At 39.8% G+C, this 27173-nt stretch overlaps 1 protein-coding gene across 1 annotated transcript in view; it reads right to left on the bottom strand.

Moving 5' to 3' along the window:
• Positions 1 to 19226, bottom strand: part of TRUB1 (TruB pseudouridine synthase family member 1) — a 39192-nt gene extending 19966 nt beyond the window's left edge. Inside the window, exons 1-3 of the mRNA XM_007964170.3 lie at positions 18882 to 19226; positions 15027 to 15125; positions 6348 to 6403 (exon numbers count right to left, since the gene is read on the bottom strand). Coding sequence (XP_007962361.3) covers positions 6348 to 6403; positions 15027 to 15125; positions 18882 to 19167 — 441 coding nt within the window. The 5' untranslated portion in view covers positions 19168 to 19226. The remainder of the gene's footprint in view (positions 1 to 6347; positions 6404 to 15026; positions 15126 to 18881) is intronic.
• Positions 19227 to 27173: the final 7947 nt, after the last annotated feature.

Here is a 27173-nt window from a genome sequence, read left to right as displayed (position 1 = left end):
AGAGCCACCCCTTAATCCATCCCAACTTCCAATTACCCACCTCCACAGCATGACTAACAGTAGGTGCTCGATACAAATTCTGTACATAGAAAGAAGAAAGGCCCATATCAAATCCACAAATTCAATCATGTTTCTTAAGGACTATGAATGTCCAAAGTGTTCTCCTAAGTGCTAGGGAAGGACACACAGATACATAAGATAGAGTCCTCTCCCTCTAAGAGGTTACGGTGTAACAGGAAGACTTCAATAAAGACAACTACTGCAGAGGGGACTGGGTATAATGGCAACAACAGACATTTCTGGTTTATCTTACTGAGCTCTCATATCACATGGCTTAGCACATGACGACCTATAGAGATATTCACTGTTTTCCAAGTATATTTTATTGATCCTTACTTTCTTGAAGTATGAACTCTTAGCTAGAGTTTCCCACTGCTGTTCTATTGTGTTCTTTACTAGATAGAAACACAGTAGCAGCTTAATAAAAAGTTGCTGACAGAATGATACACATGCTAGAGAAGTGCCTATGTATGCAATTCTTCACATTTCACCATAGTTTTGAATATCTAGATTTTATCTGCTAAGTCTCAACCCATTCCAGGGTCTGCAATTATATTGTATGTAGCTATGTGTTGGATTCTTTTTAGGGGAGACAATATCTAAATCAACATTCTTAAATCAAATCAAAATGTTCTCAAACATTTTGGTTTCAGCGCCCCTATACACACTTAAAACTTATTGAGAAACCCTGCCACACATTTTTTTAAAAAATGTATCTGCCTAGATTTATTGTGTTAGAAATTAAAGCTGAAAATGTTTCAAACTTCCATTAGCCATCACAGCAATGATACCATGGCACATCTAGTAACCTCTGAAAAACTGTCATGTATTTGTGGGATTGCAAGTTAAAAAGGCAAAACTATGAAAATACTTTCAATTTCAACAGGCACCCTGAAAGAGCCTCAGGAGTCCTTAGACCACACCCTGTGAACCGATGATTGAAATCATAGCTGTTTCCTAGCTTTCCCTTGTCCTGGCATCTAGTAATAATTATCCTTCAATTTTATTCAATTATCCACAAACCACTTAGAAAAATTCACCCACACAGTTAAGCCTCCAGCTGAAACAAAGTCTCACGATCAAAAAGATATTGGGATAGAAGAAAAAAGGCACGGAGATGTATACATTCAACCCTAACATTTTATCTTATGGAGTCTAAAATATTTCTTTTCACTGGCTTAAATTCTACATAGAGTCTGTGCTTTTCCAAATCTGGGAATTGTGAGTTCTACTACTGTATTCATTACAATGTAATTCCACTGCACCAAAGAGAGGTCCTGAAGAACATTCCATTGACCTGTGTACTCTCTGGGACTCATAGTTTCTCACTGGTATTATTCTACTCTCTACTTTACTCATCTTCAAGCTCCCTGAACCCCACAGCAGATATGAGCTAGACATCTCTAGCAGCAAATCAGCTTCTGTACTGTTTAGGAGAAAGAAAAATGTTTCTATTACAGAAAGTATACACAATCATTTCCTTGGATCTCAACTGAGGTGTGATTTTGAAAGCTTGTGATTTAAAACTTCACCAACAAAATAGGGATATTACTGAGGATGAGAAAGAACACTTTTTTAAAAACCTATCAAACCAAAAACATGTGGCTTTGAATGTCTTCAATAAGAAGGAACAGTTCTTTTTTATAGTTCATAAGTATAAGCCCTTTAAAATTTTCAATACAGTATTTCTGAAATATATGAATATTAATAGAGTATATAGAAAAGGTACAAACTGGACTAGCCTCTGGAGAAGACTGATTAGAAATTCTGGAATCTTCAAGAGTTGGCTAAGTTTCATAGGAGCATTATTCAAGTCACACTATAGAGTTCTCATAACTGGTTAACCTAAAAATGTTACTGTGTTCTTGGGGAAAGTTACTCTCCTTTGAGCACACCAAAAAGGGGAAACTTCATTCACTCCAGTGATAACACTTGTTTAATTACTGGAGGTGGATACAAAGTTGCCTTCTGAGGAAATGCTGGCTTCGCCTGCAGGTGCCACTATGGTTTACCTGCACAGAGATATGGAGGTACCTTTATATCTGGACATACTAGTTAGATTCTTTGGGTTTTCATAACCTTTCCATCTGGTTTCTAAAGCATTTATAAAATAACCAACTTTGATCAACAATATAGAAAACTAATAAAGACAGCACTCCAAAACCTCATCAAAGTCTGTTCCTTCAAAGTACAACATCTGGTCTCCAGCTTTTGCTAAATGACTGGCTCAAAGAAAGTGTAATTTAGGGAAGATAGGAGAGGGACTACTGCCCTCCTCTAGGTAAGCTATATTTTATACTTAGATCAACTTAGGCCAAAGGAACACATCAGACTAACCTCTCAGAATAATTTTACCTAAACTGTATTTTACGTAGCTCCATGTCTACATCTGTTGTAAAACTATTTTTGAAAATTGCCGTCATTTAATATCCCTTATTGTCAGAAACTTCTTTCTGAGTTTAATGTCCAAGGAAACTCTGTCTCTCCCTTAAAGAACTGGCATGCTTTCTCTTTCTGATGAGTGTACTATTTTTCCTACATCACCAGTAATCACAAAAAGCAATGAAAAAAAATGAAGTTAACTGTATTCAAGAGTTCCAACAGAACTTGCCTGAGTAAAATTAATTTCAGGAGTCTACAGAACATGTAGCAAGAGAGCTCCAACAGGCCTGGACCTCAAGAGAGAGATTGGGGGATAGGTAAAATACTTGGGAATAGTAGTAACAGTATTTAATGAGCAATTTCTGTATACAAGGCACTGTACAAAAGCTTACATGCTTTTCTTACACATTATACACATAATACTAAATGATCAGAAGGAGGAAAAAAAAGACTTGAGAAATATGATCACTGGCAGAACAAAGCTCACTCCAAGGCAGGAGAGGAAGACAATGAGGAACACAGGGCAGTGGCTCTTTTCTTAACTCTTACCCTGATCTGAATGGGAAGAAATGCAAGAAATGATTTGGGTGGTCTGATGAGTGTCTGGTCTTCATAGATGGAAGCAAAATAGTATGATGGTCTAAAGATTTTATTTAAAAGGCCAGAATTTCACCTAATAAGTGACAGTAGTTGTATGAAGTGGCACTATGTTGAAGAAGATTCTAAGGATGTTTCTTGATTCAGCAAGAAGAAATGTTAGGCCATGTTCAATTAGCGTATCTCCAATTAGGACTGGCTAGGGAGAGAAGGCTGTACTGTAAATACGGCCATAACAAGAACACTGAATATTTGCCATCCTAGAACTAAGTATTTCTACTCTTGATGTAACTCCATCCTACACATACCAGAAGTCTAATTTTACCAGTTGCACTGTGATGCAAATAAAAATTCATCTGTCAAAACAGGAAGTGAAGAAAAAGTGGACATTAGATCTGGGCCAAGTTAGGGGCTGCAGCCACCTTTTTTTTTTAATGAAATAGAAGGAAAAGTATCAAGAATACATCATACATAGGGTTAGAGTTGGATGAAGTTTGGATGTCTGTCCCCTCCAAATCTCATGTTGAAATGTAATCCCCAGTGTTGGAGGTGGGGCATGGTGGGAACTGTCTGGGTTATGATACCGGATCCTGCACTAATGTCTTGGTGCCCTCCCTGCAGCAATGAGTTAACGCACGATCTGGCTGTTTAAAAGAGCCTAGCACCTCCACCTCTCTCTCTCTCACTCCCTCTCTCACCACGTGACATGGCCACAAGTATAAGCTTCCTGAGGCCCTCGCCAGAAGCAGATACCAGCACCATGTTTCTTGTACAGACTTCAGAACCATGAGCCAAATAAACCTCTCTTCTTTATAAATTACCCAGCCTCGACTATTCCTTTACAGCAACACAAACAGACTAACACAAAGTTGTTTGATAAAATTTTTCCTTTTCATAAATGTATGTATCTATAGGGTCATTACATAAAATACGTCTCTTACTATGGGTCTTAGTCAAAAAAATTTTGAAAGTCACTAGGTAAAATGATCTCTAAGATTCCTTCCAGTGCTTTTAAAAAAAGAAAAAAATTTATTAAGTTTTTAACTACTTTTTATTAAAAAATAGTCTTCATCATCACTAAACTCTTAATGATTTAGTTCTTTTAACATGTACATAAAACTAAAAGGATAAGAAATATAAATAGCTAACAAGACAATGATGCCTATTTTTGAAATACGAAATACCTAAGAACTAGGTTTCTGTAACAAGATGCACCTGTGGTATTCTAGTTATGTTATAGTCATCTGAGGATCAGTGATTTCACTGTATGACATTCAGTTTTGTAGCTGAACAGCAAATTGGCTGTTATAAAATTTATACCTGAGTCAGTGATGTATTTACATTTTCAGTCATAATATTTCTGAAAATATGCCTGAAATTTACAAGTAAAATCTTTCAATAATATATAGTGTGCCTGTGTTTGTAGTTTGGGGAAGGAGGGGTGAACAATGAATATCTCAATGAACACAACATATTTTACCTTGGGGAAAAAAACCCAAACAAATTCCTTAATGTAAACATAACATTTTTATTATTAACATAAAAGTGCCTTGTCTATTGTATAGATTTTAGAAAATACCAAATAATGTGGAAAAAAAAATCATCCATAATCCCATATTAAAGTAAACATTGTTCATCTTTGGGAGTATAGAAACAAATATTAAACAACTGGCAAAAACCAGTATCAGAAACAGATTCTAAACTCTGTGTGTCAGTATTTAAGCACAATATACATATTTACTGAGAAACTGTCAAACGCCTTCATTCTAACGCAATGTTTACACTCTAATTTTTCAACACCAATATTTTGAAGATTACAAAGCAAGCCACACTTCATTTATCAGAGGTACTAAGATTCCTTCCAATTGAATGGCACACAGATTTTTATGCCAGTTGATAACCAAAATGAGATATCACATGCAGTATGTTCTCCAGGGCTTTTTAAAATCTATCAATCAATCTATGTATCTATGTACCTATCTACTTACCTACCTACCTACCTTACGTATTATTTATTGAGATGGAGTTGTCTCACTCTGTCACCCATGCTGGCGTGCAGTGGCATGATCTTGGCTCACTGCAACCTCCGCCTCCTGGGTTCAAGTGATTCTCCTGCCTCAGCCTACCAAGTAGCTGGTATTAAAGGTGTGCAGCACCACGCCTGGATAATTTTTTGGTATTTTTAGTAGAGATGGGTTTCACCATGTTGGCCAGGCTGCTCTCAAACTCCTGACCTCAAGTGATCTGCCACCTTGGCCTTTCAAAGTGTTAGGATTACAGGCATGAGACATCACGCTCGGCCAGGGCTTTTATTTTAATACTTAAACCACTACTATGTCAAGTGTTTTCCACAGGCCAGTATCTATAATAAGTTCAGAAAATGAGATTGCATAGAAACTTATTTAGCAATTTTACATTGCCATAATATTTTAATTATATTTTACAAAAGTCATCAATCAGTCCGCAACGAACTGAAAATTGTTTTAAATAGTCTTTGACTACAGATTCTTTTAAAGAAACAAAAGTCATTTTATCAATAATTTATATTACATTTAGAGCAAGAGTTTTAAAACAAAGTTTATTCCAGGAACATAATGAAATTTTTTGCTACCTCTTGGCATACTAATCTTCCTTGCACATGCATTTTCATTGGCCCTTAGTCCCAGCACTTATAACCAGCACCTAATTACTCATATGGATACAGACATTATCTCTTTGAGAGGTGGAAGAGACCCCTTCTACCAGCAGTTCACAGCTTTCCAGCCACTCCTGCCTCCAAATAACCCCTTCTCTCTTCTATCAAGTGCCTAGAAAAGTGCTTTTGGATCTATTCAAGGTTACTTTCATAAATGAACATACTTTATCATCTTAAAGAGGCCCTACTCTTTTCTTTAATAAACATTTTATAACCAATGAAGAAAGCATATTTTTGCTAAAAGGGCGCAGGTTTACAAAATGGTATTGTTTCTATAAAAATTCTAAGGTTTAAAAAAGTCTGCCACTAGCGTTTATGATCTCTAAGTCCCAATCATCTAAGAAATATGATATTTTAAAAGTCCAAATATAATTTTATTAAATGATGAGCACTGTAGCATTGTTTCTTTAAGTCTAATTGGTTTTCAATTAAGAATTTCCAATTTTCAGTCTCGATATTTTCAATCTCAGATATGTTTGTAGACATAATTAATACTCAGGAATGATACCCATTCATGCAGTTTACTCAGTTTATTTTTCTATTTGATAAAAATCCAATACATGTAAGTCATTAAGAACATTAAAGAAAAACAGAACTATTTCAGTATTCTTACCTTGGACCCTGACAACATACTGGTCAACATTTTTGTTCCACTTCCAATTCCAACAACTACAAATCAAAGAAAGAAATATTATGACACTCTGTTCTGAAAACTAGGTTTTTAAAATAGCTATATATTTTGGTCATAATTTCCCAGCTTAGGTAATGTGAAGTGGGAAAGAGCATATATTTAGCAAAATTTCAGGGCTCCTATTACTCCAAACAGTTGAACTTGTCATGCAAATAAGAAACTCTAAAGAAGGGATGAGAAGACCTTTCTCCCCATTCTCAAAGCATCAAACTCAGTAGAAACCTCAACCCAGCCCATTAGATAATGAAGCCTTAGAACAATCTCAAAGGACACACTGGAATTTTATATGGGCACCAGTAAAAAACACATGGCACAATTAACCATGTTCAAGTGGGTATGATAAAGTCTTTTGACAGAATTCATTATTAAACAAAGCAAAAGCCATTATCATAGCTAATGAACCATTTAAAGATGATTAGCACCCAGCAGTATATACAATCAAGAAAAGAGAAACATAACAACTCAGTCTAACACAAAGAAGAATACAAGGTAAAATGAAGGCTGAAGAATGTATTTTAACAGAGACCAAATATAAAGTACAACAATGGCCTACCTTTCTCTTAAATTTCAAACATTATTCATACGACAACACATTTCACTCGGTGAGGGTGAGAGGATTTAGTCACTTCTCTTTTTGTAAGAAGCCACATTTTTGTAAGAATTGAAACATTTGTCATCAACAGATACAACTGTGCATAAGAACACAATACAACCACCACAATTCAGAACTATAAGAGCAAACAAGGAGTACTGATTGGCAAACTGGAAAAAATATCTTAGATATTTACGGCAAATATCATCCAGTGAGTTACCATATATCAGATTCTACTCTAAATGCTCTCCTTTCATTATCCCATTTAATCCTTATAACAACTTTAAAAGGCCAGGCATGGTGGCTCACGCCTGTAATCCTAGCACTTTGGGAGGTTGAAGAGGGCAGATCACCTGAGGTCAGGAGTTCGAGACCAGCCTGACGAACATGGAGAAAGCCCATCACTACTGAAAATACAAAATTAGCCGGGTATGGTGGCGCATGCCTGTAATCCCAAATACTCGGGAGGCTAAGGCAGGAGAATCACATGAACCCAGGAGGCGGAGGTTGCGGTGAGCCAAGATCGTACCATTGTACTCCACTGCACTCCAGCCTGGGCGACAAGAGCAAAACTCCATCTAAAAAAAAAAAACTTTAAAAGATAGTATAATTACCCCTGTTGATAGATGAGATAGATGAGGAAACAGGAATAAGAGACTAAGAACTTTGTCCAGCATCTCACAACCAGTACCTGGTAGAGTTAAGATTCAAACCAAATGGTCTAAGAGCTGACCCCCTTCCTTTCCATTCCCTCTGCCACCTTAACTCACCTAGGCTTTCTTTTCACTGCCAACAGCCTACATCACTGCAAACCTGACAGTTCTACATCCTATCCCTTTCTCTTCCAATTCATACCACTTCTTAACCATTTCTGAAACCCTATTTTTCACATTACAAAGCACCCTAAACAATCCTTAGTAGGGTCCTAGTGCCTACAGTACCAACTCCTTATTAAAGTATTCAAAGTCAATCCTTTGAAGCCCAGCTCAAGCCCCAACTCATTCATAAAGTCTATTCCAACCCCCTCAAAACTTCTATGGCACTCATCTGTATTGATCCAAGTCATATAGTTCAAGGTCTAAGATCAAAACAGTCTGCCCTCAGTAATCCTCTGAAGAGCATAATACTCTTCAAATGACAGAACTTGTATATACTGCTGCTGATGAGGCAAACAGGAAAGATTCAATGCAATTTGATTCCAATCAAATAAATCCCCAAACAATATTTTTTTCAACAACTACTATAAACATAATCCCAACAGGAATACTTCCAATGGAAAAGCAAAGAAACTTGTGACACACTTCCTAACTTCAAAACAGCTTATAATCTCATCAGGAAAATAAAATACAGAAAAATACAGTGCTCAAGAAATGTTGCCTAATGAGTGAAAAATGCTAAATAACAATATGATAGTATATGATTAAGTATCAGAATGAACAGAGAGAGAACAGCTGCCATAGCAAGGCAAAGGTGGGAGCATTCTAAATGACTAAAGAGGCCAGAGAATGCTTCATTCAAGCATTTCAGAGTTTGTATTAGGCCTTTGAAGGATGTATAGGGAACACAACAGAGAGAAGAGAAGCATGTTTTAAAAAAGAAAATAATTGCACAAACTCTCAGATACAAGGATGAGAACAGTGGGTTTATCAACTGAACACAGGGTATCTTAGAAGCAGGCTAACTTAACATGGTTGAAATCCTGAACTCACGATGGTTTCTGACCCAGAAGGATAAAACCCAGAAGGATGGTTAGTGACCCAGAAGGATAAAATTTAAAAGAAGGCATCTTAGAGTTACCCAGCTTAATCCTCTCATTTTATACCTAAGAATAACCAAGTGCCACTGAAGTGAGGTGATTAGTGAAAGCAGAATTTTAGGAAGACTAATATGGTGGTGGCATATAGAAAAATTATCTGGAGTTGGGACCTAGCCAATCAGCAGCTTTTCATTCACAGGTTAGCTTCCCGGACAGAATTTTTACTTAGCATGTTTTGCCTTCAATCACTCAAAATTGTATTCAGTACTTATTGTGTAGGTACAGAAATAAGTAAGACCTGGCTTCAGCTGTGATTTAACAATCTAATAGAGAGACAGATATTAACAAAAACCAGGAGAACAAAATGAAATTTTACATTAGTAGTATAGAAGAGCAAGCAGGCAGGCTTCAAAGGTAGGAAATGGCATTTCAGCTGAACCTGGAAAGGCCAGTAGGACTTCTACAACCAAAGGTGCTGAGAGAGATGAGCAGCTTATAAAAGAAAAACATGAGCAAAGGCACGACGTTTGAAAAGGTGTGGAGAATTTAGAGAGTGGATGAATGACAGGGTTGTCCATGCACTGTTGCACAATCACTACTCTCCTACTCTATCTCCCAAGTGTTCTGTGCTCACTCAAATGTCTTCTCTGTTAAAAAACAAAAACAAAAACAACTATCTCCAAACTTATCCAATGTCCTAGTATCCTATTCTCAAATCAAAAAGATAGAATTTGTTTATGATGAGAGTCTCTCTAGGACAGGCATGGACTCCATACATGTATTTCCAGCTTTCTATAGGATCATCTTACAAGGCCCGTATCTTTCCAATTGTAGGAATCTATTTTAAGAATCTGAAACACCTGGCTGATACAGATGTGTGGGTAAAAAATAAAAACTAAAAACAAAACAAACAAAAAGTTCTATCTAGAAAGACAGCCCTCACAAAATCAGTTCTGATAAAACTCTGGTAATAACCTCAGGGACCTCAAATAGGGAAATGATTAACAAATTGTATTTTAGCCATATGATGGATCATTTTATAGCCATTAAAAATAAAGTTTACAAAGAGCTTATCAACATGAACAATGTTTATGTTCAATGTTAAGTTTAAAAAATGGATATATAAGTACACACAGTGAAGTAGAGCTCAACTTTAAAAATCGCATAGACACAAAGCTACAAGGAAATATGGCAAAAATGTTAACTATTGATGAAAGGTGGAAAATGGATAATTTTTTATTTTCAACTTTCCTGTATTTTCGAAATTTTCCCACTGTTTGTATAACCTCTAAAATTTAAAAAAATCATTTTTGAAATGGTATATAGAAATTTTATTTACATTTTAAGTGATTTATGATAAACAGGTGTATTCCTTTCCTATTGCTACTGTAACAAATTACCAATCTGGCTTAAAACAATACAAACTTTTTATCATACAGTTGCGGAGGTCAGACGCCTGAAACGGGTTTAACTAGGCTTAAAATCAAAGGGTTGGCTTGGCTGTGTTCTTCTCTGGAGGTGCTAGGGGAGAATCCTTCACTAGAGCCCCCCTAGAGGACCCATTTTTTTGCTTGTTTGCCTCCTCCAGCTTTTAGAGGCTGCCCCCATTCTTTGGCTTGTGATCCCCTTCACTCTTCAAAGCCAGCAACCCACATTACTCCAAACTCTGCCTCCACTGCCACATCTCCTCTGACTCTCTCTTCTGCCTCCTCTTCCACTTTTAAAGAATATTATGATTACATTGGGTCTACTTGGAAATTTCAGGATAATCTATCTTAAAGTCAGCTGATTAGCAACATCAATTCCATCTACAACCCTAATGCTCCTTGTGATGTAACCTAATATATTCACAGGTTATGAAAATTAGGACACGGACACCTTTAGAGGGCCATATTTTGCCTACCATCTTTTTTTTGAGATGGAGTCTCGCTCTGTCGCCCAGGCTGGAGTGCAGTGGCGCCATCTCGCTCACTGCAAGCTCTGCCTCCCGGGTTCATGCCATTCTCTCGCCTCAGCCTTCCGAGTAGCTGGGACTACCGGTGCCTGCCACTGTGCCCGGCTAAGTTTTTGTATTTTTAGTAGAGACAGGGTTTCACCGTGTTAACCAGGATGGTTTCGATCTCCTGACCTCATGATCCACCCGCCTCGGCCTCCCAAAGTGCTGGGATTAGAGTCACTGCGCCCAGCCTGCCTACCATGTATTTTTGAGAAACTTGTGAACCCTCTAGCAATCATGCTATAGAATTATAAAACTGAATTTCAGGTTATAATCTTAAATTGTCAGCTAAATTCTTAACTGCATCATTAATATTGCAAAAAAAATGCTGAAAGAAAAAGTGTATTTTTTTTGCACAGGTCCAGTTTTAGTTTGTTTTCTTTTGTTTGTTTGTTTTCAAAAAAGACCTTTTGGCCGGGCATGGTGGCTCACCATGCACTTTGGGAGGCTGAGGTGGGCAGATCACTTGAGATCAGGCGTTCAAGACCACCCTGGTCAACATAGTGAAACCCTGACTCTACTAAAAATACAAAAATCAGCCGGGCATGGTGGCAGTCACCTATAATCCCAGCTAGTCAGGGATTGGGAGTTGAATTTGGGAGGCGGAGGTTGCAGTGAGCCAAGATCACGCCACTGCACTCAAGCCTGGACAACAGAGCAAGATTCCATCTCAAAAAAATAAATAAATAAAAATAAAAAAGACCTGTATACAACACTTCACAGGATAAAGTATATATCTATATACTACAGGTATTTTGTAAGATATTTTTGAAAACCTTTTGACTCAGTTTTGGTAGACATTATCTTCTTTTAAGAGATGAAGAAGCATTCAGTGAAGTTATGGGATTTTCTTAGGGTGTATATAGTTAGTAATTAAAGCAGCCAGTAGCCAGTGTACAAACCGAAGTATGATTAGAGTCCAGTGTTTATTTTACCACACAATCAAAAATCGTCTTCTCATAAGTTTCCAGAACTGCTAACTTGGACAACAAACATCCCTTACTCTGTGACTAAACACCAACAATTTTTTAAACTTTCTCTCTCCTTGGAAATCACATGCATTAGAAGAAAAATTAATACATCTGACATATGAACATATTATATCATCATAAAAGTCCCTGTGTGATCAAATATAAATTAAGCCTCCAACCAGAAAACTGTTTCCAATACAGTTTCTTCCACACATACAAATCTCAGCCCCTTCATAATACTAAAATGGAAGCTTCAACAAGATCCCTTAGGCCAAAGGTGTCCAATCTTTTGGCTTCCCTGGGCCACAATGAAAGAAGAATTGTCTTGGGCCACACACGTAATATACTAACAACAGCTGATGAGTTAAAAAAAAAAAAAATCACAAAACAATCTCATGATGTTTTAAGAAAAGTTTACAAATTTGTGTTGGGCTGCATTCAAAGCCCCCCTAAGCCACATGCAGCCCGCAGGCGAAAGGCTGGACAAGCTTGCCTTAGGTTTAGGGTAAAAAATAAACTTTCATTCACTGTCTTGAATATGACTATTTTCTGCATGCCAATGAAGAACTGCCACTAGAAATTAATAGAATTGATCTATTCATAAATAAGCAACAGATCTTATCCTCTCTTTTCTTGTATTTGTGGTGCTATGCCTGGAAAACAGTAAAGCAGAAGGGTTAGGAACATAGGCTTCAACTCAAAGGCCAACTCTAATCAACTGGTACAGGCTACTGAAGTGCTAAGCTGATAAGAATCATGAAGCCCCAATTTCTGCCAAGAGCACAGGGCATGAGGAACAAAAGCAGGAGCGCCAGGTATCTGCCATCCACAATAGGGCAGATGCTTTGGAACTGAGCAGATCTGGCTCAAATCCTGACTTTGTCACTCACTAATTCTGACAATGAACATGTTACTTTATCTCTCAGGGTCTTCCTTTCTTCTTCTGTAAAATGGGGATAGTAATAACCTCTCTTATAGGTTACAATGAGAATTAAACTATAGAACTTACGAATGCCCAAAACTGAAGACCTTATATACAGTAAGTGCTCAATAAATGCTTATTATTAGCTGGGGTTTTTGTTTTGTTATGCTTGTTTTTTTTGGAGTGCAGTGGTGCAATCACAGATCACTGCAGCCTCAACTTCCCAGGTTCCAGTGATACTCCCACCTCAGCCTCCCAAGTAGCTGGGACTATAGGTATGTGTCACCACACCCAGTTAATTTTTAAATTTTTTATAGAGATAGGGTTTCACCATATTGCCTAAGCTGGTCTTGGACTCTTGGGCTCAAGCAATCCACCCACCTCGGCCTCCCAAATTTCTAGGATTATAGGCATGAGTCACTGTGCCCAGCCTGATTTTTTCTATTTTGTTTGTTTATTTATTCATTTATTTATTGAGACGGAGTTTCGCTCTTGTCGCCCAGGCTGGAGTGCAATAGCGGGATCTCAGATCACTGCAACCTCCACCTCCTGGGTTCACATGATTCTCCTGCCTCAGCCTCCCAAGTAGCTGGCATTACAGGCACATGCCACCACACCAGGCTACATTTTGTATTTTTAGTAGAGACAGGGTCTCACCATGTTGGTCAGATTGGTCTCGAACTGATTTTTTCTATTTTAACCTCAAGTAAAAATATTATTGCCAACATAAACCTATAATTTTAGAAAATACAAAAATCATACAGTTTATAATGTTCTTGAAGCATACCATTTTCTTCACCAATTTTATCCTTTTAAATAAGTACTCATTTACTTTGGATAGCTTAGATCAAGGTTTGCTGTTGTTCCTTTGTACCTAATTTTTGCTGTAAATGAAACTGAATAAAATATAAAATACCAGAGCATGTAAAAAGATGAGTATTGTTCCATAAAAGTTTGTTTCTCGTATGTGAGGAAGGGGGCACTGAGAGGGATCCCAATGTATGCAGGTAGTTCTGTGACTAAGGATGTAGTTACAGAGTAAAATATACCCTAGCCTGTGTATAACACACTTGCACTTCAGAATCTCCACCAGGGGCAAAAAAAAAAAAAAAAAAAAAAAAAAAAACAGATGGAATAAAAAAGGATAAAATATTTTTATTCCCTTTGATCAATTCTACTAATTTTCCTTCACAAGCAATAAAATAGTCAACTAATATATCTCTAGCAGAAAATGACTTCCTCTCAAGCTTCCCCTTCTCAAGAGAGTTGATTTCAGAGATTAGATTAGAGATAGGCAGACAAACAGAGCCTTCTACCTTGTCAGGAGTCCCCAAGACCAGCCCACATTCAAAGATTGATATATAGCTCAGATTTTTACAGTGATGTAGTAAGAATACACAGCTGGACCATAAAAGATAAAGACACAGAGAAATCTGGGCACAAGCTTCCTTATCCTCTCCCCCTCCTGTAAGGGGATGCTTGAGCGTGCTGCTTTCTCTAACAAAAAAAGCGGTAACACGTGTGCAATGTTTTGCTCAGGGAAGCTCATTAGAAACTCAGTGCCCAAAGCTGTGTTTTGTTTTGTTTTGAGACAGAGTCTCCATCTGTCACCCAGGCTGAAGTGCAGTGGTGTGATCTCAGCTCACTGCAACCTCCGCCTCCCAGGTTCAAGCGATTATCCTGCCTCAGCCTACCAAGTAGCTGGGATTACAGGCACATGCCACCACACCCGACTAATTTTTGTATTTTTAGTAGAGACAGGGTTTCACTATGTCAGTCAGGCTGGTCTGAAATTCCTGACCTCGTGATCCGCCTGCCTCAGCCTCCCAAAGTGCTGGGATTACAGGCGTGAGCCACCATGCCTGAGCCCAGTGCCCACAGGTTTTACTGGGGACTTGAGAGGATGATCACTCAGGCACCCTCTGCCTTAGCAGTGGACCAAAATTCCAGATTCCTAGAAGGAAAGCTGGTGTTCCAACCAGCCAACCAGCCTTACCAGACAGAGAAGGGTGGGAACACTCCTAAAATCCAAGTTCCCAGATACCAGCCAAGGGCAAGCTGCGCAAGCAGACCTTTCTAAAGATAGTAATTTCAGGCCTGCTATGTTAACTCTTTTCTGCACAGAGAGAAACCTTTTTTCAAAGTCCCATCCACACATAAAAGTAGCTATTTCTAATAGCCTTGTAGGCCTTGTACGATTTAAAGGCTTCTTTAAAAGATGGCACTATATATATCCAGTAGATCTGAAACATTCCAAAGTAGAGTGAAAAATAGAAGGCTTTAGTCAATCTATCTGTTCTCAACCAGTGTTTCTTTCTGATATTAAATGACAGTGGACACTTAATTTCCTTTCATATCTCTTACCCAGAACTCCTCGGGCTGCGCTGTCTAGAGTCCCTCCATGCCCAATTTTCAAAGTCTGCTTTTTCCTCTTGGTCCATTCTGGAGAAGGCATTCCAGCTTCTATGAGAGTAATGGGGATGAAAAAAAGGTGATTACCACAACAAATTAAGTAGGATTTCCATAAACTTGGGAGGAAGAGGGAATAGCATTTTCAAAACAAATAAAAAGTATTATACAAACTTTACATGTTAAGAGACTATGACCTCATTACTAGTAAAGAAAAGATTTTAAAATGTATATTCCCTAAATTATAAAGAAAGAGTATTCTAAAATTAGCTATCAAGACACTAGAATTCATTCTCTAAGAGAAAAATGGCATTTTTAAAAGGTGGGTAAATATCCAAACTAACCTGCAAAAATCTAGTAAATTCTTGGTAGTGGTGGGCTCTTAGAGAATCATGAAAAGAAGTTAATTTTTATATACAAAGATACTTTTAAAAGTCCTAAATTTCCATTTCTAAATCTCTTCTATGGTCTTTGCTGGTATCTCTAGCTACCTAACACTGGGAGTACATCTCATGCAGGGCTATTTCTAAATACACCAAATTCCCAAACTCCCTGTATTTGCTGTCTCCTCCTCCTCCTAACCAAAATTTTCAATTCATTAAAGAAATGAATCTCAACAAAACATTATGTGGAAAGCAGCTAAGATTAAGTTGCACCTTAACTTCCTAAGCATTCGGATCTTTAAAAAGAGGATGCCAGCCTGGCTTATCTCATATTCCTGTTGTAAATATAAAGTGAGCCAGGCACAGTGGTTCATGTCTGTAATCCCAGCACTTTGGGAGGCCGAGATGGATGGATCACTTGAACCCAGAAGTTCGAGACCAGCCTGGGCAACACAGGGAAACCCTATCTCTATCCAAAATAAAATACAAAAATTAGCTGGGCCTGGTGGTGTGCACCTATAGCCCTAGCTACTGGGGAGGCTTAGGGGAGAGGACTGTTTGAGCTCGGGAGGCAGAGGTTGCAGTAAGCCAAGACTGTGCCACTGTATTCCAGTCTGGGCAACAGAGTGAGATCCTGTCCTGTTTTAAAAAAATAAAAATAAGGCAAAATAATGTTACTTGAAAGTATTTTGGGGAGACAGGGCCAGTGCTTCCTTCTGGGTAAATATAAATTGTTTTGATGATGGCATATAACATATTGAGAGAGTATTGACTATTAGATGTCAAGTGAGAAAGAAGAGAAAAACAGGAACTGCTATATTGATCTATACCTGCCCCCAAGCCCATCAAACCTTCCTTATCAACACTGACGCAGAGTAGAAAGAAAACAAAGCAAAGAAAACGAAATGAGTGGACAGACAAGGGAAGAGGGAAATCAAAGCAACAATGGAAATGCAGAAGCCAGATTAAATGGCCAAAAGAATGCTGGGTGGCTCGGCCTCCCAACAAAATTATCACTCTACTGAGTCAGAACCATGGTCTCTGGAACACCCTGGCATCATTCTCTAATTATGACATCACTGTACTTAGAAGGGTATGGCTGTCTGCTTTGACATAAACTTCAAAGGCCAGACCTCAGTTTCAAACCCTTGACCTGTCACTTGCAACCCATCATGGATCTCTCACCCACAAATTAACAGAAACCTTTTGGGGAACTCTTTGTATTTTCAACTTGACACCCCTTGGAGTAAGAAGGCCCCATAAATATACTATCTTCCCTTTGTGCCCAAATATACCTCCTAACTTGCAGACATACTGCCTCTACTATATAAAGTGGGGAATTTGGTTCACCCCACTGAACTAAGTATTCGTGGATTTTTATTAAAGTATTTTCTAGCTATAAAATTCTGGTACACTTGGGGCTTTGAAGGATCCCAACAGACAAAGATTAGGGATTGTAGTATAACAGGAATCAATGCAAAGAAAGACAAGGAATGGTATTGGAGGGCACAACCACTGACTGTGGTTGTCAAACACAGCTAACATTAGAATGTAGGTATCTTTAAGAACCTTCCCAAGGCCGAGAGCGGTGACTCACGCCTGTAATCCCAGCACTTTGGGAGGCTGAAGCGGGTGGATCACCTAAGGTCATGAGTTCGAGACCAGCCTGACTAACATGGAGAAACCCCATCTCTACTAAAAATACAAAATTAGCCAGAGTTGATGGTGCATGCCTGTAATCCCAGCTACTTGAGAGGCTGAGGCAGGAGAATCACTTGAACCCGGGAGTTGGAGGTTGCAGTGAGCCGAGATCGTGCCATTGCACCCCAACCTGGCCAACAAGAGCAAACCTCCGTCTCAAATACTTCCCAAGTAATTCTGACAGCCAGTTATAACGACATCTGGAAAGCCATAGCCTAACTAACATAAATACAGAATAGGCCAATCACAAACAATATAGAAATCAAGGATAATGAGAATGTCTCTAGCTAAAGATTCTAGCCTAGCAACAGCCTTGAAACAATCATTTTAACCAAGATTCAACAAGAAAATTCAGTTCTTAGAGAGATTAGCCAGAAGGCCAGAATATGGCTTTGTCAGAAACTTGTCTGAAAGAATGGTAATCATTACCTTAAGGATAACAAAAAAAGAAACCCAGAGTTTAGTTAACAAATCAGGAAAGCAGCAGTTCTATATAGGAAAACTAAAAAACTATGATGACACCACAATACACATCCTTGATGCAATTCCTCACTTTGACGTCCTCTGAATGAGTCATCCTTCCAGGCAACAAAGCAAAACTTTAATAAAAGAATGAGTAGTCGTGATACTGGAATTAAACATCTGCAGGAGCGTGCCTGTTTGCCCATAAACATTTAAATCTGTACTGTCAGTTATAATTCCCATTAGAATAATTTGTTTTTGCATTTTTTTTTAAGTGTAAAGTTTTCCACGGGACACTAAACAATGTAAGAAAGTCCCTGTCCTGGTTTAATGGCGAGACAGAATACCGCCAAACTCTGGAGAACCTTGAATAACCTAGCTAACTAGTTTCACCACCACAGGGTGCAGAAACCACTAGGCTGTCAGCTCAGTTAAAGTAAGAGACAGTATCTTTTATCTTCAAGTCTCTATAGGCTAGCACAGACCTGGTTTAGTGTATATGTCCAATGAACTTAAGGATCCTGGATGCTTTATGCGTGAAATCATCCGAGCTGATTAACGGGATGATTCTTTAGGCTTTTCTAGTATTTTCCCAGTATACGTGAATAAACGAATCAATAAAAAGAACACTCTCAGCTTAGTGACCAAGTTATATTTAGTGTTCCTCAAACGTAGTCCATAAACCACTTACACTGGAATCACCTGGAGCAACTATTTAGAATTGCAGTTTCCTAAAACTACCCCAAACCATCCGAATCACAATCTCGGACAAGGCAGGGATTAGGAATCTGTTTTTGTACAAGAGACTCTAAGTAATTATTAGGCCCACTAAAATATGAAAACGACTTTATTAAGTCTTGGTTAACGAAGTATATCTGCATTTCCAATACATTTTGAGGAATGCAACTTTAGGGGTGCAGTGCCAGTACTTCCTTTTGGGGTTCATCCACATGAACCCAACAAAAGCCTCCTGAGGGATCAGATTACAGAAAATAGGTCTGCACGCCCAAAGGCAGGGTTTTATTGTGTAAGTATGGGTTTTTTTTCTCCCACTGAGAACTACAACTGCCAAGTAGGCTACAAGAGTTCGTGCCAGGGCAAGTCCAAGCCCGAGATGCCCGAGATTTCTGTCCAGAGCTAATTCAATGGTCATTTTCCCTTTCCCTTCCTTTTGTCTCTTGAATCACGAGCGTCGCAAAAAGCCTAATGTGCTTCCCCTCTCGTAGCGACCGCCTCAGCCTGGTCCCCACCCGGGCTGCAGTACCTGCCAGCAGCTTCTCCTTCAACCGATTCAGCAGCTCGGCTGAAGTGGGCCCTTTGGGCTTGTGCACGGCGAACACGCCGCTCAGGGACAGCAGCTTGGTAGCCAAAGCGGCCTTGGAGACCCTGGCTTCGGATCCGGTCCTGGCCGCGGCCGCAACCACTGCGGCTGCAGCCCTTGCTGGCGGGGTCGCAGCCATTGCTGCGACCGTTCCTGCAGTTTCAAGGACAGGGCACGTGTCTGTTTTCAAAGACGACGAAGACGTAACCGCCGCCTCAGAAGCGGCCATACTTTTGTAGTCCAAACCTGTTTCATAGTGGAGGCGCACGCTGATGATGCAACAAGAGTGCGCGTGACAGGACCCTCTTCCTCATACCGCGAAGCTGCGCAGAACAGAGAGGTCACAAGGGCTTGCGGGAATTGTAGTCCATGGCCTTCCCATACAGACCAAGAGCTTGCTGTGCTCTTGTGTTTTAAATAGAAAGTTTTAAATGTTGAGTTTTCCTGGGGCTTGTGAAGATCCACGGCTTCCCGGGCTTACTGCTTCATTGACTGTGTTGTGCTCTTGCATTCAGGTTCAGAATTAGAAGACATCCAAATGTGAGCTCTATTGGAGCTAGGAACTTATGTACCACGTTCACTGAGACAACTTAGATGCCTCACACGTTGTAGGCACTTAAATAAATATTGAAAACGTATAAATAAGTATGAATTCTTCAAATTCCCCGAAGAAACCAAGCCAATGGTAAATCACTTGGGCTTATTTTGATGCTCTTCATGCACTCCTGTTCACCGCCCTCCAAGCCCCCACTGCCTCCACTACAATTTTTAATAATTGCTATTTTGAATACCAGCTTTTCTGTAGGTTGCATTCCTTAGTACATATTGCTTAGATATCAAAAGGCATTCTTGCAATTCATAAACTTTAAACTACTTTCCATTTGAGACCTTCTCCCTAAAAGTTATTCACTCCCCAACAAGATTGAGGAATATTGTTTTGATCCCAGCACAAGGCAGAGTGGAGAAAAATTACTTTTGCACCAGATACATTAAATGCTATCATAAGTATTGTGAGACAGATAAAGTTTGTCCTCATTGTTTTTTAGGTTTCTTTACAGCCACTCTTTCTGCTCATCATACTCTTGGACTTTAACATCTGGTATTTTAATGATGCCACTTAGCTGCTCACAATCACCAGTTATATCCCATTTGAACTTGCTCCCATTCGTGCAACAAACACATGGCAGAACAATTTATTAAAAGGAAAAAAAAATATTTGAGGGAGTTTTTTCAGGGTGGAAAGCTGTAACTCCTAGAAGGAAGTCACCTACTCTTGTGGTCTATTATAAAAGCCTAAGCTAACTGAAAAGATTGGCATATCACAAGATTAGTGGACACCTGGCCCTGCTTCAAGATGTTCATTTTTCCAGGAAGATGTCGTGAATTCAGAAGGGATGACTGTACCCCAAGGAGCATGGTGTCCTTTAGCCTCAGGAAAGAGTTCTCTGTTCTTGTGGCATGGAAGCAGAGAGCCAGGGACTTGCAGGGAAGGTTGCAAGGCTTCACCAATGACGACTTGGAGATTAGAGGCCTTTTCCCAATTGTCTGGACATCAGCAAGCCTCCCTATTTCTGTTGTGGCTCTGGGGGTGAAGGATGCAGAGGGATGCAGAGGGAGAGCAGAACTAGGGGTGACAAATGATGCTTATATTCGAATTTTCCATCAGCCCAGTGTAGGACCAGAGTTAATTTGATTTAAACAAAATGAAGAAATTGATATTTCTTGCACGTTTGATTTCTGGGATGCTAGGACACAACTAAATTAATTCTACTCTGCTATCATATCGGCATTCTTGGGATCAGAAGCACCAAGTTTTGTTTTTCTAAGGTAACCAACATCTCCCACGTTGGGCAGGCCTTGAATTCACAGGTTTTCTTGCTCCAAAACAAGTGTGAGTTTGGGCTTTTTGGTTAAAAGCAACAGAAAACTGATTCATACCAGCTTGGGGGGCACAGGGGGAGATGATTTATCAGAAATACACTGGTACACTATTCAGAACCTAGAAAATTCTCTGTCTCTGGCTGCACATCCTTCTTTTATGCTACTCACTTGTGTCTTTTTTTTTTTTTTTTTTTTTTTGAAACAGAGTTTCACTCTTGTTGCCCAGGCTGGAGTGCAGTGGCACAATCTCAGCTCACCACAACCTCCACCTCCCGGGTTCGAGGGATTCTCCTGCCTCAGCCTCCTGAGTAGCTGGGATTACAGGTATGTGGCACCAGGCCCAGCTAATTTTGCATTTTTAGTAGAGACGGGATTTCTCCATGTTGGTCAATCTGGTCATGAACTCCTGACCTCAGGTGGTCCTCCTGCCTCAGCCTCCCAAAGTGCTGGGATTACAGGCACGAGCCATCACGCCAGGTCCACTTGTGTCTTTATTCCTCTTTCCTTCTTCTAACAGGCCTTTTATTCTAACTCTTCATTCCACATCCTTGTTTTAAACCATCCTGTTTTGATCCAATTCCAAAAATCGTCTGGATGAAGTCACTCCTGACCACCTGTAGAACATAATACCTCATTCTTTCTATCCCTCTACCATGACACTTTCCTAGCTAACTTTCTGGCTTTATTTTTTCCCATGGCACATCTCACCTGACATACCATGAATATGATTTGGATGTTGGTTCCTTCCAAATCTCATGTTGAAATGTGATTCCCAGTGTTGGAGGTTGGGCCTGGTGGTAAGTGATTGGATCATGCGAGTGGACCCCTCATGAAAGGTTTAGCACCATCCCCTTGGTGACAAATGAGTTCTCACTCAGTTAGTTCATGTGAGAGCTGGTTGTTTAAGAGTCTGGGAGCTGCCTGCCCTTGCTCTCTTGCTCCCACTCTCGGCCATATGATGTGCCTGCTCCCCATTCACCTGCTATGATTGGAAGCTTCCTGAGGCCCTCGCCAGAATTAGATGCCCACACCATGCTTCCTCCACAACCTGCAGAACCGTGAGCCAATTAAGCTTCTTTTCTTTATAAATTACCCAGTCTCGGTTATTCCTTTAGAGTAACATAGATGGATTAATTTATACCACATATTTTATTAATTTTGTTTAATGTCCAATGCCCTCTATCAGAATATCAGCTTCATGCAGACAGGAATGTTGTATTCATTGCTATATCTCCAAGGCCTAGAATAGTGTCAGACATAGCACTCAATAAATACTGGGTTGTTTTGTTTTATTTTGTTTTGTTTTGAGATGGAGTTTTGTTCTTGTTGCCCAGGCTGGAGTGCAATGGCACAACCTCTGCTCACTGCAACCTCCGCCTCCCAAGTTCAAACGATTATCCTGCCTCAGCCTCCCAAGTAGCTGGAATTACAGGTGTCTGCCACCACACCTGGCTAATTTTTTTGTATTTTTAGTAGAGACAGGGTTTCACCATGTTGGTACAGGCTTGAACTCCTGACCTCAGATGATCCGCCTGCCTCGGCCTCCCAAAGTACTGGGATTGCAGACATGAGCCACTGCACCCAGTCAATAAATACTGTTGAATGAATGAATGAATGAATGAATGAATGAATGAAACTTCTGTAAAGGCTGGTGTGATGGTTAATACTGAGTGTCAACTTGCTTGGATTGAAGGATGCAAAGTATTGCTCCTGGGTGTTGCCAAAGGAGATTAACATTTGAGTCAGTGGGCTGGGAGAAACTGACCCACCCTCCATCTGGGTGGGCCCTACCTAATCAGCTGCCACCACAGCTAGAATAAAGCAGGCAGAAGATGGAAGAGCAGACTTGCTGAGTCTTCCAGCTTTCATCTTTCTCCTGTGCTGGATGCCTCCTGCCCTCAAACATCACACTGTATGTTCCTTGGCTTTTGGACTCTAGGGCTTACACCAGTGGTTTTCCAGGGGTTCTCAGATCTGCGGCCACAGACTGAAGGCTCCACTGTCGGCTTTTGAAGTTTTAGGACTCAGCCTGGCTTCCTTGCTTCTCAGCCAAGCAAACAGCCTGTTGTGGGACTTCACCTTGTGATCCTGTGAGTTAATACTCCTTAATAAACTCCCCTTCATATACGTCTACCCTATTAGTTCTGTCCCTTGAAAGAACTCTGACTGAAACAGCGGGTTAGTGCCTGTTCCCTGAAAAGTGGAGTGCTGAACACATAAAATAATAGATGTGAGTCACAAGTGTAGCTTACCACACCTGACTTCAAATTCCATTATCTCACTTTACACATATGGAACAGAGGTAAAGAGAATAAAATCACCTAAAGTCATATAGTAAGACTCCACCTTTCTAGACCAGCTTCCATACTGCCTTCAACCACCCATGTACCTCAAAGATTCATTAATTAATAAGATTCAAAAATTAGGGACTCCAAATTTGTCACTAGCTCCCCCATGGCTGCATTCCTGGGGCACTTCTCTGATCGCTGTCACCGGCATGTATGCCTGGGAAAGATGGTCTTCACAAAGGCTTGTTCAAATGTTGTTCACTTCTGCAACTTTCTGTGGATGGTAGAATCAGAGAAAGTAGCAATGATGAGTGCTTTTAGACCACATAGTCCAAGTCCTTCAATTAAAAAATGAAGTACAGGCCGGGTGCAGTGGCTCACCCCTGTAATCCCAGCACTTTGGGAGGCCGAGGTGGGCGGATCACGAGGTCAGGATATCGAGACCATCCTGGTGAACATGGTGAAATCCCATCTGTACTAAAAATACAAAAAAAATTAGCCGGGCGTGATGGTGGGCACCGGTAGTCCCAGCTATTCGGGAGGCTAAGGCAGGAGAATGACATGAACCCAGGGGCAGAGCTTGCAGTGAGCTGAGATCGCACCACTGCACTCCAGCCTGGGCAATGGAGGAAGACTCCGTCTCAAAAAACAAACAAACAAAAAGCACAAAAAGGTATTCCTAAAAACCAGGGAGAGAAAGCTGAGTATGCTCAAACCTGTGTGTAGACTTGAGAAAGACATAGTTTTAAAGTCCAGAGAAAAGGATGAACATGTTCCATCTTTTCAGGATTTCCATAATGAAATTTGAGAGAGCTGGAACGCTTTTAAAAATATCTTCTGTTATGCAATTGAAAATTCTCCTAACAGGGAAGAAAATGGTAAGGTAATTAAAGAAACCAGTGGCTGGTTGCACAAGAACTCTGCTATGAACTGAAGAGTCTAAAGGAAATATGATATCTTTAGAAGTAGGTGTCTAGAAAATTTTACTTTCTAAGGTACAAATATCTGTAATGTTTAGATTTTGACCATACATTCCTTCTGTAATTAGGAAAAATAATAGCAACAAAATAAATCTTAAAATTAAGCAAAGAATGTGTTATTTTTTTTTTTGAAAAAGGAAGGGTAGATTAAAAAAAAAAAAAAAACTAATACTAGGACTCATCACAAACATGTAGGAGTAAGGCCAGAAAAGCTGACATCCAATTGATCTGAGAATAGGAAAACATTCCAGAGATAGTAGAATAAAACAAAACTGAACTTTTAAAAAAGATAGAAAAAGAGATAGATTTACTGTTTAAGGCCAGTAAGATAAAGGTGATGGAAGACAAATGCCAAGCAAAGCTCTGACTTTTCCTGTACCCTTCATCAAAGAGAACAGTTTTTGGATGGAAATGCAAAAAGCAAACAATTAATAAAAAGAGAATGGTGTCCATAAGGGTGAAAAGATTGGAAGAGGACACCTCCTTAGACTAGCTGAGATGAGATCGCCTGGCTCAACAATTATATCTTAGGGTTGGGGGAGAGGGGAAATATGAGAACTTATAAAAGATACTGCTTAGGGAAACAGACTTCTGCTAAACATACATTGTGTGCTGACATAGCATTTTCTTATAATTTCTACAGTAATTCTCAAGTTATACCTGTGGAGAAAATAAAGTGTAGGCTGGGTGCTGGAACTTCACTACAAGGTAGATGTTATTATTATTATCCCCATTTTATAGGTGAGGAAACTGAAACTAAACGAGATTAGGTAATATGACCAAGGACGCATTGATAACATAGAGTGAGTGGATATGTCAGGAGTTCCCAAGACCAATCTCAGGCTGGCTTCACTAGAAAAACTCAAGGATTCAGAAAAGCTATAATACTCATGGTTATAGTTTCTTATAGTAAAAGGATACAGATTAAAATCAGCAAAAGGCAAAGCACGTGGGACGAAGGCCAGTTATCCTCTCTAAACTGACACATGCACAGTGCTTAATTCTCCCAGCACTGAAGTGTGACAAAGGTGTATGAAGTGCTGCCAATTAGGGAAGCTCACCTGAGCCTTGACATCCAGAGATTTTATTAGGGATCAGTCATGTAGACACAGTGCCTCCATGACTGACCTAGTCTCTAGTCCCCTAGAGATCAAACTGATACAGCAGTAGCTCAGGGCCTAAGGTACACAAAAACATTTTTATCAGGCAGGATACTCCACAGGCTCAGAGGTTGTCTCCCAGGAGCTGGTAAAGGGTCAGTCATTTCTTTTAAATGTGCAAAACTTGAGTACCCCAAACTTACTGTCTGTATTAATCAGGGTTCTCTAGAGGGACAGAACTAATAGGATAGATGTATATATAGAGGGGAGTTTATTAAGAAGTGACTCACACAGTCACAAAGTGAAGTCCCACTATAGGCCCAAGCTGAGGAGCAAGGAAGCCAGTAGTGGCTCAGTTCCAGTCCCCAAATGTCAAAAGAGTACGGAAGCTGACAGCGTAACCTTCAGTCTGTGGCCAAAGGCCCAAGAGGCCCTGGCAACAACTGGTGTAAGTCCAAGAGTCCAAAAGCCAAAGAACGTAGAGTTTGATGTTTGAGGGCAGGAAACATCCAGCACAGGAGAAAGATGAAGGCCGGAAGACTCAGAAAGTTGGCTCCTTCTACCTTCTTCTGCCTGCTTTTTGTAGCCGTGCTGGCAGCCAATTGGGTGGTGCCCACCCACAGTGTGGGTGGGTCTTCCTGAGGGTGAGTCTTCTCCAGGTCCACTGAATCAAATGTTAATCTTTTCTGGCCACACCCAGAAACACCCAGATACTCTCAGAAACGATACTTTGCATCCATCAATCCAATCAAGTTGACACTTAATATTAACCATCACACGGCCTTAACTCTTTACTGCACAGTAAAGAAGCTGGCACCGGAACCCCTGCCTCCTCCAAATCCTTCAAAACCTGCTACACCCACTGCCAAAGATCTTAGAGGAAAAATGAAGAATTGCCTCTGGAGTAATTGCAGCAGACACAAATTGGGTAAATATTTCAATTTTCTAAAGGAATTGAAGCCAGATTCAGTGAACTACAAGCAATAAATTTGGGCAAAATTCCAAAATAAGTTCCTTATATGATAGTTGTATAGGCTGGGCCTGGTGGCTCGTGCCTGTAATCCCAGCATTTTGGGAGACCGAGGCGGGCGGATAACAAGGTCAGGAGTTCAAGACCAGCCTGATCAGCATGGTGAAACCCCGTCTCTACTAAAAATACAAAAATTAGCCAGGCATGGTGGTGGGTGCCTGTAATACCAGCTACTCAGGGGACTGAGGCAGGAGAATTGCTGGAACCAGCGAGGCAGAGGTTTCAGTGAGCTATGATCGCACCATTGCACTCCAGCCTGGGGGACGAGAGTGAAACTCTGTCTCAAAAAAAAAAAAAAAAAAAAAAAGAATAGTTGTATAGAAAGGAAGTTGTGGTCATAAAAAACCAGAATGGGTTACTAATTCCACAAACATTTATCAAGAATCTACTATGTATAAAGCACTGGGGATTTAGCAGTGTACAGTTTAGAATTTTGCAAATGTGTTTTGAGTTTCTGTGCTAGATGTAAAAGGAAAAGTTCTGCCCTCAGAACTCCTTTTAAACAAGTCATGTTATACCAACACATTTCCTTCTTTGATAAGTTCACTAGACTGGTAAGTGAAGGAAATCAGTAGGTATGGTTTATCGGCACTTAAGCAAACTATTTGGTAAGGTATATAATGATATTCCTAAGAACAAGATGATGAAAGGTGGGCATTGTAGGAAAAATTACAAGGAATAACCACTTGGAAAGTATGCTGTTCAATGGATTAATGTCACTCAAAAGAGATTTTTGGTGTTGTGTAACAGGGCAGCATCTGGGGCCCTGTTCTGACCAAAAATGTAGGTATCGTTGACTTGGATGAAGCTATAGAAAGTATGTGTACATCATTTTCCATTGACAAGAAGCTAGGAAAAAAGAGTAAGCCCATTTGAGAACAGAAAGACCTTCCAGAATGGTAAATTCTGAGCACCTAGCATATGTCAGCTGTGGTGATTAGCACAACTTATTTAGC

Source organism: Chlorocebus sabaeus, chromosome 9, assembly GCF_047675955.1.
Source record: "Chlorocebus sabaeus isolate Y175 chromosome 9, mChlSab1.0.hap1, whole genome shotgun sequence".
NCBI lineage: Eukaryota > Metazoa > Chordata > Mammalia > Primates > Cercopithecidae > Chlorocebus > Chlorocebus sabaeus.
Note: the sequence above shows the minus strand (reverse complement) of the source record. Positions and strands in the feature narration are given on the sequence as shown.